Source organism: Hylobates moloch, unplaced genomic scaffold (genome assembly GCF_009828535.3).
Source record: "Hylobates moloch isolate HMO894 unplaced genomic scaffold, HMol_V3 SCAFFOLD_3, whole genome shotgun sequence".
In the NCBI taxonomy this organism is placed as follows: Eukaryota; Metazoa; Chordata; class Mammalia; order Primates; family Hylobatidae; genus Hylobates; species Hylobates moloch.
In genome coordinates this window covers 74,244,397-74,261,552 of record NW_026652278.1, presented here as the reverse complement: position 1 = coordinate 74,261,552, position 17,156 = coordinate 74,244,397, and the positions used below count along the sequence as shown (strand labels likewise).

Sequence of the window (17,156 nt, the reverse complement as noted above, 5' to 3'; positions counted from 1 at the left end):
TAGTATTAATATTTCTATTATTTTAGAAAATTGACTACTGCTATGTGTGTTCTGTAACCAGTATTGAGGACAGACTAGAGAAGGTCAAGGATGGGTCTAGTTAACAGGCTACTGCGATCACCTAGAGAAAGATGAGTGTGGTTTGGGCATTCAAGTTGTTGAATTCTGACTTTATTTAAGTGGAAAGCCAACAAACCAGATGTAGGGTGATAAAAAAAGTGGAGTCAAAGGGGACACCAAGAGTTTTGTCCTGAGCAAGTGGAAGGATGGAGAGAAACTGCTTCAGAGAAACTATCAGGGAAAGTCCACTGAGACGAGTTAAGTTTGAGGTGTCCATTGGTCATCCAAGTAGAGATGTCAAGCAGTCAAGTTCAGGGAATTTTGATTAAAGATATAAATCTAAAGTCCTTAGCATATAGATGATATTTGAATGAATGTAGCTAGAAAGTAATTAAAAACATTTTTTTCAAACTTTTAAGGTTTACTGCCATTTAAGTTGTTTCAAAATACTTGTCATCATTATCAACACAGTGAAAAGGCAACAGTTCATTTGTTCACAGCATGGGAGAAAATATTTGCAAATCATATATTTGATAAGGGATTAACATCTAGAATATATGTAGAACTCCTAAAACTCAACAGCAAAAAAAAAAATGCAATGAAAAAATGGGCAAAGGACTTGAATAGGCATTTTTCCAAAAAAGATATACAAATGGCCAATAAGTACAGACTTAACATCACTCATTATAAGGGAAGTGCAAATCAAAACTACAATGAGATACCACCTCATATCCATTAGGATGGTTACTATCAAAACAACAACAACAACAACAACAACAACAACAAAATAACAAGTGTTGGCGAGGATGTGGAGAAATTGGAACCCTGTGCACTGTTGGTGGGAATGTAAAATGGTACAGCTGCTGTGGAAAACAGAATGGCGGTTTCCCAAAAAATTAAAAACAGAATTACCATATGATCCAGCAATTCTACTTCTGGGCATATACTCAAAAGACCTGAAAGCAGGGTCTTGAAGAGATATTTGTAGAGTCATGTTCACAGCAGCATTATTCACAATTGCTAAAATGTGAACATATCCTGATGGATGAATGCCCATTGATGGACAATGAAATAAATGGATATGTAAAACGTGGTATAAACATACAACAGAATATTATTCCACCTTAAAAAGGAAGGAAATTCTGATACATGCTACAGCATGAATGAACCTGGAGGACATTATGCTAAATGAAATAAGCCAGTCACAAAAAAGACAAATATTGTATGAGTCCATTTATACAACATACTTACAGAGTAATCTAAATCACGGAGACAGAAAGAATGGTGGTTGCCAGGGGCTGGGGAGAGGGAGAAATGGCGAGTTATTGTTTAATGGGTGTAGAGTTTCAGTTTTGCAAGATGAAAGAGTTTTGCAGCTGGATGGTGGTGATGGTTCCACAAGAATATGAATCTACTTAATACAACTGATCTGTACATTTAAAAATGGTTAAGATGGTACGTCTTACATGTATTTTACCACAATTACAAAAATTGAAAAAAAGTATTAAAAAATTGGTAATATATATTGAAGAAAAATATCTGCTGTCAGTGACATAGGTGGACTCCAGGATATGTGTAAAAAATACTCTGAAAGGCCTGACTGTGAAGTGAAGCAAAAGTTAAGACATGAACACATGAGATGGATGTGTGTTGGGAGGAAAGCTTAGTGTTAGGAGAAAAGCTGAGGCAGGGCTTGGAACATGTCCAGGGTCCAGGATAAAACCCCTCATGGCCTTTGTAATGTGTCCAAACTTGCTGACTCCTTGCTTCTAGCACTCCCGTTATCTCCAGTAGCCATGTTTAAAAGAAAATGCTAAACCGTCACAGCTGTAGTTCATTCGCTTGATACACTACTTCCTTTCAAGCCCCACATCCTCACCACCTGTTTCTTTGTTTGATCACCAATAAATAGCGTGGGCTTCCAGAGCTCAGGGCCTCCACAGCCTCCATACTAGTGTTGGCCCCCTGGTCCCACTTTCTCTCTTAACTTGGCTTTTCTCATTCCATTGACTCTGCCTGACTCTGTAGCTCCCACGGCCTGGTGTTGGGTCTGATCACCCCAACAGATGTGTTTTCACTGTGTAGTCTCCAGAACATTGATAAAACAAGAGGAAAAAGTCACAGCCATTTGGTTACTTGTTTTAAATCCTTATTCTGAGTTTATTTTATCCTATAACTAGTTCAAATATCCACATGATTAAGGGTTTTTCAGAATAGGAGTAGGCTGGAGAGTCCCTGAACTCTCCTTTTACAGCCCCTTAAATCTTGGTTCTAGCTGGCCATTTTCTTGGCTTCCAGCTTTGAGAGAAATAAATCAGAAGCATCTACCTTCTGGTAACCTAAGAAGGAGATTTGGAGCCAGGAGGCATTTCATGAGCAACTTCATGCTGAAAAGCCTCCTTGTAATTTATTTCTTGTGGCATTTTGAAGTTCCAGTCAATCTGGTCAGCAGACTCTGAAGGAGGAACCTGTTGAGGCATTCCTGGAATCAGACTGAAAGTACCTGGAAGGAATTCCTGCTTCAAGGCCTCCTTCTCAAGGGGGTTTGTGTCCTCCTGCCTGAATATGGTCTTTGTGGAAACAGTTTCAGAAGTCAGTTCCTAAATAGAAAAAAAAAAGCTGAAAAGTTATTATTAGAGACTAAAGCATACAAGATGTATGGCAAAAACACAATACTGCTATTTTCATGCCAGAGACTAAGAACCAAACTGAAATAGCCCTGCTTTAACAAAGCATAAAACCAAACCTATAGGATCAAGTTGATTCACCAATAATTTAACTGCCTGCCAGAACAAAACCCAACATCTTTTAATGGAAAACAACACAATCTAGACTCCCTACAAAATGTCCTCTACAATGTCCAGAACACAAGGAATAATTACCAGAAGTAAAAAAGTAGGAAAATGTGAACCATAATCTCGAGGAAAAGTATTCAATAGAAAAAGGCCCCAGAATGGGCTGGGAGCGGTGGCTTATGCCTGTAATCCCAGCACTTTGGGAGGCCGAGGTGGGCGGATCATGAGGTCAGGAGTTTGAGACCAGCCTGGCCAACATGGTGAAACCCTGTCTCTACTAAAAATAAAAAAAATAGCTGGGTGTGGTGGTGGGTGCCTGTAATCCCAGCTACTTGGGAGGCTGAGGCAGGAGAATCACTTGAACCCGGGAGGCGGAGGTTGCAGTGAGCCAAGATCTCGCCACTGCACTCCAGCTTGGGTGACAAAGGGAGACTCTGTCTCAAAAACAAAAAAAAAAAAAGAAAGAAAAAGGTCCCAAAATGACACAGATGATGGAATTAACAGACAAGGACAGCTATTATAAATATTTTCAAAAATCCAGGGTAGAAAATGGACATAATGTGAAAGTTAAGATGTATCAGCAGAGAAAATGGAAATTATATTTAAAAAACTAAATAGATATTCTAGAACTGAAAAGTACAATATCTGAAGTGAAAAAATTCACAGAATCCCCAGATAGGATATAGGGCATTGCAGAAGAAATGGTCAGTAAACATGAAGGTAGATGGGTAGAAATTATCCAAACTGAACCACACAAGAAAAAAACAAACAGAGCTTCAGTGCCCTATGAGACAATGTTGAGCAGTCTAACATCCATGTCCCTGGCTGAGGTAGGAATCCTTGGATCTTAGGCTCTACTGACCCCCTCCACTCCAGTCTTTGCCTGGAAGTCGTACAGGTCCATTCTACAATGAGCCCTATGGGGCTCATCCTTGTCCACATGGTCTCTGAGACCCTTCTAAACTTCAAACTATTGAGTCTATACAGCAAATATCTATTGATTCTATAAACATGTATTTCTAAAACATTTGTATAGTTTAGATCTTTATAAACAATAGGAGTTATCTTCTGACTCAAAAACAAAATTATGGTTTACTTAAAGCTGCATCTGCTTAATGAAGAGATATCAATACCAAGGATAACCTCTGCCTGACTCAAATTCTACCTCCTCCATGGATACTTTTTGATTTGGATAATTGGGTATCAGCCCTACCATACATAGTATTCTGTTTCTATTCCTCTTTTGATATATCCACTAGATAAGCAGTATTCAATCTGGGGTACTCAAAGACTCGCTAACCTGTACCCAAGTCACGATGTTTTTTTGTTTTTAAAGAGATTAAGGAAAAAACTGCAAAGCTTTGAGTATATGCATATCAGTTCATCAGGTAAACTTAGCAGTCCTGCTGAAATTTTATGCAACCCATCCTGGGCCAGTTTGAAATTGGTTTTCCCAGCACTAGTCACACAAAATGTGAAGGTGACCAATAGCAAGGAACAGTTTGTAATCCAACTTGAATCAATCAGAAACCAGAACTTGGAATCTTGTCGTTTTGATACACCTCTGCCTCTTTGTCCTTTATTTAGCCTTGTCAAAGTTTGCTTGGAGAGTAACTCACATCTTAATGTGTGGCTCTCTCTTGCCAGGTAAACTATAAATTTGCTTCATTCTAGATCACTCTTGGGTTCTCTTTATTTCCTTCTAACATAGGGAATCAATTTCCATAATCACGACCTACACATGAACTCTTTCCTAAAACTGAGAACTTGCACATAGTCTGGACATTGTGCTTGTTATCATTTCCCATCTTCTCTTACAACTGCCTACATCACACACTTGGCAAAAGAATGACATACCATTTACTTATCTAAATCTTGTTAAAGAATATTGCTGCAGGATGCAAAACCTCAGTGAAACACAAAAAGACAATTCAAAATATTGCTGTGAGCCGAGAAATTTTCTTTAATAAAGCTACCATAAAACTAGGGTGGAGTTTTGGAGTCTTCTTTATATATTTCTTATTGCCTTATATATTTCTATTTCTATTAACAGTAAAGCATGGTGTTAGACATGGATTAGAGACGGGTAGCAAGGTGATGACAAATTTTGCTGAATGATCCTCACCTCTCCTATCTCCAAACAATTGCTTAAAGAAGGAATTCTTCCTGAGGGAGAGTTCCTTTAGACTATTGTCAAACAATAGAATGAACTATCTTTTGATTTAATTTATTTACAAGACATCCAGGCTTAAAAAGCAAATATATTCTTTATGAGGATGTTGAGTATATTAGTGTAAATGTAAATAAGCTTAATATTTTCATGTCTTCAAATTGGCTTGGAAGCTAGCAAATGCTGGTGAATTGTAATGGACTGCATTAAAGACTTTAATGCACAGAGTATAGTGATAGTTAAAAAGATGTCAGATATCAAACCCAACATTGCAACTGAGATGACTCTCTATCCAGGTATCTACTACTTTGTAGAAAGCATAGAATAGCATAAGGTGTTTTTCAGGAGATTGTGAAAAAAACTGTGGGAGGTAAAAGATAGGCTTGTCAGACTGACGAATGCCGAGTTGTCTTCAGCTATTCCAGTTTAATAACTTACATCTAATATTATAGCATCACAGAGGAGGCATCTCAAGTTTCACAAAAAAGTAAATAGAACATAATAAACCAAATACTAAATAGTAAGTTAAATATCTGAAGTATGCACGGATAACAACCATATTTGGTTTCTGAAAAATATTGATTACTACTTGAAAAGGGCTCAAAGGATCTTATATGAAAAAATATTTGTTCCAAGTGAATAGATTTTTTAAAAATCAGATTTTTTGGCCAGGCATGGTGGCTCAGGCCTGTATTCCCAGCACTTTGGGAGGCCAAGGTGGGCAGATCACGAGGTCAGGAGATCGAGACCATCCTGGTTAACATGGTAAAACCCTGTCTCTACTAAAAAAAAAAAAAAAAGAAATTAGCCAGGTGTGGTGGCATGTGCCTGTAGTCCCAGATACTCGGGGGGCTGAGGAAGGAGAATCACTTAAACCTGGGAAGCAGAGGCTGTAGTGAGCCGAGATCGCGCCACTGCGCTCCAGCCTGGGCAACAGAGTGAGACTCCATCTCAAAAAAAAAAAAAAAATCAGATTTTTTTAAAATCAGTAACACCAGAGTATTTCCTAAAATCTAAGACAAATTTGTCTTTTAACATCTCCTTTTTTCATTAACAAAGATTGTCAATAACATTGGTTTATATGCAAATATGTGAATTCTTGCATATATATTGAAAATCAAGCTAAAGGGACCCTTAATGTGCCTTGGATTGGGACTGGGCGGACTTGTGGCTTTCCTGGAGTCCATCGTTGGGATGTGTGTGGCAACCCAAAGCTGAGTCCTTCTCTCTACCTTGTGACACTTTTCATAATTCTGTTGAATCTGATACTCTTCCTGTTTCAGCATTTCTGTCATTTCCATTTCCTTGAGGCTACTGTCATATTCCTCCTGCAGCTGGATCTTCTTTTCCCTATTCTGGGGTGAGGTGACAGAGTCGAATCAGGTCAGCACCCAGGGAAGCCTTATAAACGGGGCCCCCTCACTGGGGACTGATTTGGGCTGTGGGCTCTTTGGGCCTGTTGAGTTTCCTCTTGTAACTAGCTTTAGCCTGCTAGTAGTTACAAACCCTTCATCTCTGCAGCTCCTCTGAGTTGAAGCCCCACTCCTCTGAGTTAGCCCCCAGGATCCCCATGCTTCAGGGATATCTGGCTCTAAGAGCAAGTCAAATAAACCAAAAAATTCCCCAGGCCAGCTCCAGAATCCTGCCTTGTGTCTTGGCTTTCAAATTACTCTGGGAAAGCTGGGCCCTCCCTAAATCCCAGTGCACATACACACCTCTTCTTTTGCTTTCGCTGTTTTCCCGTAATGATAAAGCCAGTGAGCCAGGTATTCTATTGGGTCACTGGGCCGAACCTTCGCCACCTCTGCCAGTGCCTGGGCCAGGCAATTTCCAAAGCACCTCTTCAGGTAGTTAGTTTCCATCCTGGCAGCCTGGAAAACATCAAAACAAAGTCACACTATTTTACGAACTTAATCTGATATTAAAAATAGACACATTCTAACCAATTCAGATTTATTTCAGGATAAATATGAGATGCTTCTGGATCACACCCTTCCCAAAAGAACCAACAAACACTTACATGCTCTTATATTCAAATGGACTTTTTTCTAAAGCTCTCCAGTCGCACTAGGTCAGACAGTGCAGGTCCTAGGGTTTATCAGGCTTGGGAGGAGGTTGGTACCTTGGTGATAAGAGTGGCTAAGGCCTCCCCTTACCCACACATTTCTGCCCTTGAGTAGAGAGAAAATAAAGGAGCAGGCAGGAGGTCCTGGGGAGGGGCTCTGAGCACCCAGCAGGCTGTGCTATTGTGAGGTTGGAGGCTACAGTCATCTATGACACAGGTAAGATAGGCTCATTTATTTCACAACGGACCATGGAAATGCACTGGGAAGAAGAGAGAGGGAAAATGTTGGTGCTGCAGCTATTGCTTGTCAGGAGCTCTGCTAGCACCTGATATAATATTCCATTCTCTATTACTTAAGGATTTGCTAGTCATCATATTTCAAGAGCTGGAGGCAATGTAGCCCAACTTAGGAGTGCAGGGAATTGTGGCAGTAGGAATGCACATTCTGGAATAAGACAGACCAAGTTCCAGTCCTGATTCTGCCACCTATTAGCTGTGTGATCTTCAGCAAGTGACTCAGTCTCTCTCAGCCTCAGTTTTCTCATCTGTAAAATAAAAGTAACAAAAGTATGTAGCTCGTAATAATTAGATTAGAGGAGATAATAAACACACACCAGGCACTTAGCCAGGCACAGAGTTAAGTGCTTATTACACTATTCAGTGGAGGATTGTGCCATGAAATGACCTAGGACCTGGCCTCCTCCTGACAGATTCCATATTCCTGAAGTTGACACATTTTAATTCCAAAAGAGCCCAGCAAATAATAAAAGCTCAGATCTAGCCTTAACATTTTCTGGAGGCATTTTTCAATTTGCCCCCCCTACTCCCCATATTTTAGCTTAAGGAAGGAAAAACAGGTAGACAGATATGCATATCTATTTTATACATATCTATCTTATGGATATAGAAAAAAATATTTCCTAGCTCTCTCCACTGCAAGGGCCTTGAAACCGAAACACTTCAGTAGCAATGAGCACACTGAGCATATAAACCTTGCTTGTAAATAGCCTTCGTCACTTAAGAGGAATCAGGGCTCCTTGGAGAAATGGCTGATTCCAAGGCTGGGGCAGGACAAGTCTAATGAGCCTGGAACATTTTGTTGTGCCAGAAAGTAAGAAAATTCTAAAAAATACAATGGTTGGGGACAGAGAAGCCAGCTTGAAGGGGCTCCTACTAGTCAAATCTGGGGCAGTTTGACCATTAAAATAGTGACTGTAATGGATTATAACTTACAGAATAAAATAAGAATCCATGAGTCCATATGAGAATATATAAGTAGATTAAGAAGGAAGAAGGAAAAGTTCTTTGTTAAAGTAGAATGCCAACTAATAAATGTGGGGAGAATAATGGAGTTTTAAAAAACTGCCATTTTCTCATCACCATAGTATAACTGAATCAAAGCAGGATCATCAATGAGTTAATGAGTGCTAAACCTGGGTGAATATTTGACAAGGAATAAGATATATGCATAGTCTCAAAGTTTCTTCTCACAAATTAAGTATTAATTCCAAAGGAAATACAGAAATTTTACAGTGGCAAAACCTGGCCAACAAAACCTTAACCAAGTAATCAAAGTAAACATCACCAATAAAGGAACAAAGTGACATCAAGTGCCTCCTGATGTGATGCACTTCTTATGGTACATAAAACATTTCCGTGGATTCCTGCCTAAAATGCAATATTTGAATGTAATTGAAGAAACATCAAATAAATCCAAAGCAACTACCTTGTACTCTTAAAAATGTTGAGGTTATGAAAAAAAAAAGAGTAACTATTATAGATCAAAGGAGATTGAACAGCTATAATAACTACATGTAACACATGATCCTAGATTGGGCCTGGGCAAGAAAAAATAATTCAGCTGGGCATGGTGGTGCACGCCTATAAACCCAGCACTTTGGGAGGCTGAGGCAGGAGGATCACTTGAGCTCAGCGGTTTGAGACCAGCCTGGGCAACAAGGCAAAACTCTGTCTCCACAAAAAATACAAAAATTAGCCAGGTGTGATGGCGCACACCTGTAGTCCCAGCTACTTGGAGGGGTTGGGGGCGGGGCTGAGGTGGAAGGATCACTTGAGCCCAGGAGGTTGTGGCTGCAATGCGTTGAGATCTCACCACTGCACTCCAACCTGGGTGACAGAGTGAGACCCTGTCTAAAAAAAAAAGAAAGAAAAGAAGAAGAAATAATTCTATGAAGGGCATTGTTGGGAAAATTGGTTGAATTGAATGTGAAATGTAGATTGTGTGATGTAATTTATCTAAGTTAAATTTCTTAATTTTGAATAATGGAAATATGAGTAAGAGAATGTCCTTGTTCTAGGGCTGAATAATGACTCCCAAATGTGTCTATGTCTGAATACCTGGAACCTACGAATATGTCACCTTAAATGGCAAAAGAGACTTTGTAACTGTGATTAAATTAAGGTTCTTGAGATGGGGGATTATCCTGGATTATCTGAGTAGGAACAATGTAATCACAGGTGTCACTATTAAGTGGGACACAGTATGGTCAGACAGGGAAGGTGATGACAGAGCCAAGGGAGAAAAAGGGACGTGATTCAGGGCCTTGACCCAAGGGTATCCTCTAGAAGCTGGAAAAGAAAAGAAAATGGATTCTCCCCAGAGCCTCCTGAGGAACCTGCCCTGCTGACACTTTGGTTTTAGCTCTCTAAGATTCATTTTGGACTTCTGACCCCAAGACCTGTAAGGGGATTAAAAAAAAATTGAGTGGGGTAGTGATGGAGAGTGGGGACAGAGGTGGGTGGTGTCTCCTGCCAATCTGTGTGGCCCACTTGAACCAATGCATTTGGATAAACAAACTTCTACACCCCTCTTACTCAAAGCTGGTCTGATGACAGATGACCAGCAGCATTCCATCACCTGGGTGAGAGGTGACAGCGTGCTGGCAGCCCTCTCAGCCCTTGCTTGTTCTTGGCACCTCCTTGGCCTCGGCGCCCACTCTGGCCATGCTTGAGGAGCCCTTCAGCCTGCCGCTGCACTGTGGGAGCCCCTCTCTGGGCTGGCCAAGGCCGGAGCCGGCTCCCTCTGCTTGCAGGGAGGTGTGGAGGGAGAGGCATGGGCAGGAACCGGGGCCGCACGCGGCGCTCGCAGGCCAGCGCAAGTTCCGGGTGGGCGTGGGCTCGGTGGGCCCCGCACTCAGATCAGCCGGCCAGCACCGCAGGCCCCAGGCAGTGAGGAGCTTAGCACCTGGGCCAGCAGCTGCGGAGGGTGCGCTGGGTCCCCCAGCAGTACTGGCCTGCCAGCACTTTGCTCGAATTCTTGCCGGGCCTCAACTGCCTCTCCACGGGGCAGGGCTCAGGACCTGCAGCCCACTATGCCCGAGCCTCCCCCCCACCGTGGGCTCCTGTGCCGCCCCAGCCTCCCCGATGAGCGCCACCCACTGCTCTGCGGTGCCTGGTCCCATCAACCACCCAAGGGCTGAGGAGTGCCGGTGCACTATGTGGGACTGGCAGGCAGCTCCACCTGCAGCCCTGGTGCGGGATCCACCAGGTGAAGCCAGCTGAGCTCCTGAGTCTACTGGGGACTTGGAGAACCTTTATGTCTAGCTAAGGGATTGTAAATACACCAATCAGCACTCTATGTCTACCTCAAGGTTTGTAAATGCACCAATCAGCACCCTGTGTCTAGCTCAAGGTTTGTAAATGCACCAATCAGTGCTCTGTGTCTAGCGAATCTAGTGGGGACTTGGAGAACTTTTGTGTCTAGCTCAAGGATTGTAAACACACCAATCAGCACCCTGTCAAAATGGACCAATCAGCTCTCTGTAAAACAGACCAATCAGCTCTCTGTAAAATGAACCAATCAGCACGATGTGGGTAGGGCCAGATAAGGGAATAAAAGCAGGCTGCCTGAACCAGCAGTGGCAACCCGCACAGGTCCACTTCCACAGCGTGGAAGCTTTGTTATTTCGCTCTTTGCAATAAATCTTGCTGCTGCTCACTCTTTGGGTCTGTACCGCCTTTATGAGCTGTAACACTCACCGCAGAGGTCTGCAGTTTCACTTCTGAGGTTAGCGAGACCACGAACCCACTAGAAGGAAGAAACTCTGAACACATCCGAACATCAGAAGGAACAAACTCCAGACACGCCGCCTTTAAGAACTGTAACACTCACCGTGAGGGTCCGTGGCTTCATTCTTGTCAGTGAGACCAAGAACCCACCAATTCCGGACACATTGGGACTTGTCGAGATGCAGAATCTCAAGTCCAACCCCACCCCACAGATTCAGAACCTGCATGTTAATAAAATCTCCAAGCAACCTGTAGTTACCAATCTACTTTGCCTCGATCACTGTAGAACTGTCCTTCCCAGAAGGCAGAATCACCAACTCTGCATTCTCTGGTCATTGGGTGGCTGCCACACTGGTTACATGTGGCAAGCCGTATTGGCATACCTCCACCTACTCTAAATTGCCCATTTTCAACAATGATCTGAATGAAATGTGTTTGCCCAACAGTCACTAAGATATGGTACAAAGACAGTAGAACCAGCATAGAGCCACAATGTGAGGGCTGGAAGGGAAGGAGTCAAGGGGGATGCCTTTTATTTTGTATTTTTAAGAGAGAGCCTCACTCTGTCACCCAGGCTGGAGTGCAGGGGTGCAATCTCATCTCACTGCAATCTCTGCCTCCTTGGTTCAAGCAATTCCGCTGTCTCAGCCTCCCGAGGAGCTGGGATTACAGGTGTGCGCCACCATGCCCAGCTAATTTTCGTATTTTTGGTAGAGATGGGGTTTCTCCACATTGGCCAGGCTGGTCTCGAATTCCTCACCTCAGGTGATCCGCCCACCTCCGCCTCCCAAAGTGCTAGGATTACAGGCGTGAGCCACTGCGCCTGGCCAAGGGAATGCCTTTTAAAGCCCACTCAGACCAACTTAGGGTACACTCACCAGTGGGGGGAGAGGCTATTTTTCAGTGTTTCCCAGAGCTTCCCTGAGGCAAGGTAATAAGAATAGGGGTTGTCTTTGTTTACTGTATACTGCCCATGCTTGGCACACTGGGAGCTCAGTAAATATTTCTTGACTTATTCATTGAGAGAGCTCTGACATCTGCGCCCATGCTTCCCTTTGATTTTTCCGCGCCCACTATGGCATTTACTATCTCAACTAACATCTACTAAGGCCTCTCTTGCCTGGCACTGCCCCACCCATAAGCTGAAAGCACGCGAAAGGCTAGTACATGCACAGACGACTAGGCCAGGGAAGACTGCAAGGGCTTGGGCCTGGTGGAGACTGGACGGCTTCCCGGTGGTGGGGCACCCGAATTGGTTCTGAAAAGACCAAGCAGAGGTCACCAGCAAGAGCAAAGGTGCAGAGTTGTGAAACTGCCAAGCTATTAGCAGCTTGCAGTGAAGGTCTTCCAGGGACTCTGGAAGGTCTTCCGCCCTTTTCCGATTGGCTGCCCTTCCTGGTTCCTCCTCAAAGCCCCACCTCTTCATCTCTCCGAGAGCATGCCGGCCTGCCAGTCAGGGTCCCTTGCTCTTTTGTGTGCCCCCACTCCTCCAGGTTTCTGTGTAGCAAGTCTCCTCGGCTCACCCACCCCGCGCGCCTCCACATACGCCTTTCCTCGACCCCTCGCGCGCACTACCCCCTCCCGCGTGCCCGCTCCTCTCTGCCTGGCGTCCCGCTCCTACGCGCCCCCTCCTCCCTGGACCCCGCCCCCTGGAGCGCGCCCGCTACTCTCTGCCGCGCTCCCCTTCTTGCATTCCCTCTCCTCTCTGCCCGTTGCTCCCTCGTGCGCGCTCTCCCTCCTGCACACCGCCTCCTCTCTGCCGCACGCCCGCCTCCTGAACGTCCCCCCTCCTCTCTGACCCCCTCCCCTCGCGCGCGCCCCCTTGTGCACGACCCCTTCTCTCTGCCGGGGGCCCCACTCCTGCACGCCCCCTCCTGTCTGCCGCGCCCCCTCTACTCTGCCGCGGGCTCCTACTCCTGCACTCCCCCTCCACTCTGCCGCGCCCCCTCTACTCTGCCGCCTGCTCCTACTCCTGCACGCCCTCTCCTCTCTGCAGCACGACCCCCCACGCCCCCTCCTTTCTGCTGCGCGTTCCCCCTCCGCCGCCCACCGCGTGCCCTCTGCTCACCTATCCGCGCGCCCCTCCCGCTTTGCGGCGCCTACACGGGCTCCTGAGGCGCGCGCTCTCGTTGCCTGGCAACGGGACGCGGCTCCTGGGTGGCGAGCAGGCGCGTGTGTAGGGGTGAGCGCACCGGAAAGGCCCGAACTGTTTTTGAGATTTGTTCTCCTAGCTTCGCTGGGTCCGGCGGGCAGAGGCCATTCTGACTGTTGGGCCTTGGGCGTCGAGCAGGACTCACCTGAGGCGGAGAGAGGCCGCTTCGCGCCTGGGGCTCCCGAAAGCGGCCGGCTGTCCTCCTCTTGCTCCCCCCGAGCGGGGAGCGCTGTGTCTTCTGCGGGCTGCGGGAGACCCTTCCAGACTCCCGGGTGGGAAAACCACACTGAGCGCCCCGGGAGGTTGCCAGATACAATACGGTACTGCATGCTGAGGTAACTGAATTTCAGATAAACGAGTTACTTTCGGTACAAATATAGTATCATGCAAAGTTATTCGTTGTTTATCTGAAATTCAGAGTCACCTGGGCGAGCTGGGTTTTTAGTTGAGAAGTCTGGCACCCCTGCCTGGGTGCCCCCGCCCAATCGGCTGGCTGGCTAGCTGTCTCCCAGGTGTGGGTAAGGAATCTCCTTCCATCTCTGTGGCACCTTCTTCAGGCTGGAGGCAGCTGTTTCTGTGGGAAAGGGCTTTCTTATGTTGAGCCAAGATGCCTATTGGTGTATGTGAAAAATAACATTGCTTACCACAGGAGAGATGGGTATTATCCTCGTTTCACAGACAGGAACATGCTAAGGGAGTTGGCAAGCCTTGCCTGGGTCCCACTGATATGCCCAGAAATCCGAGACAGAGCCTCCCCTGACTTGGCCCCACTGGTAGGCCAGAAGTTTTCTCTTTAGGGATAATGGCCCCCTTCCTACCTTCCCACATTTTACCTTTCTGAAGCAGCAACAGGAGTCTGTTCACTTTTTTTTTTTCTTCACTTCAAATGACTTTAAGATGTCTATGTAGCGTTTTGGTCTTTCAGGTATATCCTACTGAAGAAATACAGTGAAGATACTGTATTCCAAAGTCAGTTGTAATAATTCTTTTCTCTGTGTGGTTAAGACACCAATATCAACCTGATTTGGAATTAGGTTCATTTGTGCCAGTTTGTTTTCCATTTTTAGAGTTTTTATGACTATGTTTATATATACACACATACACATTCCTTTCCCCACTGCTGTTGCTAATACAAAAGATGACAGATCATATACAATTGCAGCACCTCGTTTTCTTTATTCTGTGTCTTAGAGATCACTCTCTAGTTTCTTCATTCTCTTGTACATCTGCATAATAATCCATTGTGTTGCTCTTCTTAATCCCCAATTTGACGAACATTTAGATGGTGCTTCAGTGTGACTATTGTAAATAGTGCTGCAAATAACTGTGTGCATATGCCATTTCATATTTTTGCAACTATATCTTTGAGATAGGATCCAAGAAGCAAGATTGATGAGTCAAAGGGTGAATGCATATGTGATTTTCTAGATGTTGTCAAATTCTCCTCCATAGGAGTTATACCATTTTGCCCTCCCACCACTGTCATATTGCATATGCACATGGTTATGGCATAAAATTTCAGAGACACTGATATCCTGGGGTTCATCCATAGAATAAAAATTGGGGATTATGGATGGACCCCAGGATGTCACTGTGTCTGAAATTTTATGCAAAATGCTAGATGCATTTGTCCAGGGACAAGTTTAGACACAATGGCATTCTATCCCCTGTAATTGCCATGCTCATTCCTATATCAGGGCCTTTCCTCATACCTAGAAGACTCTTCCTTCTCTTCTTTGTCATGTTAATTTTACTGTTTTTTTTCAGTAAATGTAAGCTTAGCTCAAATGTCCTCAGAGAAGCTTTTTTTTTTAACTTTCCTGACTTGATCAGCTACTCCTCTTGTCTGGTCTCATAGTACTTATTTTAACTGCAATTTCATATTTATTGATTTAAATATTTCCCTTCTCATCTATAAGTTCCATGAAGGCAGAGACTGTTTTTGTTTTAGTTTGGGCTGCTGTAGCAAAGTACCAACACTGGGTGGCTTAAAAACAATACATATTTATTTCTCACCATTCTGGAGGCTGGAAAGTCCAAAATCAAGGCATTGGCATTTCTGGTGTCTGGTGAGGACCCTCTGCCTGGTGTGCAGGTGACTGTCTTCTAGTTTTCTTCTCAGATGGCAGAGAGTGAGAGCAAGCTCTCCCATCTCTTTTTATAAGGGCATTAATCCCATGCGTGAGGGCTCCACACTAATGATCTAATCACTTCCCAAAGGCTCCTAATACCATCACTTTGGGAGTTAGGATTTCAACATATGGATTTTTTAGGGACACAGACATTCAATTCACAATAGTTTTGTATTCCCAGTACCTATCATGGTGCCTGACCTATAATAGGTATTCTTTTTTTTTTTTTTCAGACGAAGTTTCGCTCTTGTTGCCTAGGCTGGAGTGCAATGGCACAATCTCAGCTCACTGCAACCTCTGCCTCCTGGGTTCAAGTGATTCTCCTGCCTCAGCCTTCCAAGTAGCTGGGATTACAGGTATGTGCCACCACGCTGGGCTAATTTTGTATTTTTAGTAGAGACAGCATTTCACCATTATGGCCAGGCTGGTCTCGAACTCCTGACCTCAGGTGATCCACCCACCTCAGCCTCCCAAAGTGCTAGGATTACAGGTGTGAGCCACCGTGCCCGGCAAATATTCATTATACATTTGTTTAACAATTGATTACATTTCATCAGATTCTCAGAAGAGTCTGGATTTCTTAACGATTTCTTAAAATATTAAGGGTAATCTGAGGGTGATCAATTTTTCCAAAGCACCTGAAAGAGATTGATTGCTGCATTTCTCCTTTTCTGTTTTAAAAACAATCTGGTCGGCCAGGCACGGTGGCTCACGCTTGTAATCCCAGCACTTTGGGAGGCCGAGGCAGGCGGATCACGAGGTCAGGAGATCGAGACCATGCTGGCTAACACAGTGAAACCCCGTCTCTACTAAAAATACAAAAAAAATTAGTCGGGCTGTCCATGGAGTTAGAGCCCGGGGTGTGCTGGGGCCAGGAGAGATGATGTCTGGAGGTGAACTTGAAAAGAAAATTGGGGCCAGATTGTGAGGAGCTTCATACATTATTATTTGGAGGCCGAGTTTTTATTCTTTGGCCTTGGAAATTTATGAATGTTTTTTTTCAAAAGGTGAACTATTGTGATGCTTCGTAAAAATGGCTTTCATGGCTTAGGAGGAACATTTTAGTGTAGTCTTTAGGGTGAGGGTTTTGGAATCAAGAGGTGGGTACAAACCCTGTCTCCTTCATCTGCCAGCTGTGTGATCCTGAACTGTGCACTTATGCTCTCTGTGCCTGGGCTTGCTCATCGTCCCACTGGGATGATGATACCCATTTTTCAGATATGTTGTGAGGATTAAATGAGACCCACATTACTTGGCATCAAGTAAACTTGAAATCAATGATAATATCTTTTTCTGACTCTTGGACTTGAGAGTCCTTCAGGATTTTGAAACCATGTTAGTTGTAGTGACTTCCATGGAGCCCTTTTAAAAACTGTTAGAAATTTCCTGGGGCCAGCTTGCTTGTGACACCCCCAACGGGAGGTGTCCATGACTGAGGGCAGGGTGTATGTAAGGCTTTGTTCACCTCACTGGACTTTAGTTTTATAGTGACTTTATTGAAAATATCCTGCAGTAATGCAAAAACACTTACTTTTTAGGAGTTTTTATTTAGGAATTAGAAATGGAGTCAATATATCTTCAAAAGCACCTCGGGGCATGTTTAACTCAAGGTCTTGCAGAAGTGGCAAGAGTTCGCCCAGTGGATCCAATAGAATATTTAGCATTGTGGATTTACAAGTATAAGGAAAATGTGACCATGGAACAACTGGTAAGTAGGAATCTCCTTCTAGGAAATTAGAAAAAAAAAATCGGT

The 17,156-nt window shown here is 44.2% G+C and overlaps 2 protein-coding genes across 4 annotated transcripts in view; one reads left to right on the top strand and one right to left on the bottom strand.

Annotated features, from left to right (window-relative positions):
- Window positions 1–1,276: 1,276 nt before the first annotated feature.
- DYDC2 (DPY30 domain containing 2) overlaps window positions 1,277–17,156 on the bottom strand; it is a 23,523-nt gene continuing 7,643 nt past the window's right edge. The window contains exons 1-4 of one of the 3 annotated variants that reach the window (XM_058435786.1): window positions 7,552–7,630; window positions 6,741–6,896; window positions 6,258–6,380; window positions 2,235–2,660 (exon numbers count right to left, since the gene is read on the bottom strand). In XM_058435786.1, the coding sequence (XP_058291769.1) occupies window positions 2,400–2,660; window positions 6,258–6,380; window positions 6,741–6,887 (531 nt within the window). In that variant the 5' untranslated portion in view covers window positions 6,888–6,896; window positions 7,552–7,630 and the 3' untranslated portion in view covers window positions 2,235–2,399. Of the gene's footprint in view, window positions 2,661–6,257; window positions 6,381–6,740; window positions 6,897–7,045; window positions 7,431–7,551; window positions 7,631–17,156 lie in introns of those variants that run through there. The other 2 variants (XM_058435784.1, XM_032170739.2) reach the window with 2 other exon arrangements.
- Window positions 15,633–17,156, top strand: part of DYDC1 (DPY30 domain containing 1) — a 17,872-nt gene continuing 16,348 nt past the window's right edge. The window contains exons 1-2 of the mRNA XM_058435787.1: window positions 15,633–15,759; window positions 16,942–17,111. Of these exons, the coding sequence (XP_058291770.1) occupies window positions 16,965–17,111 (147 nt within the window). The 5' untranslated portion in view covers window positions 15,633–15,759; window positions 16,942–16,964. The remainder of the gene's footprint in view (window positions 15,760–16,941; window positions 17,112–17,156) is intronic.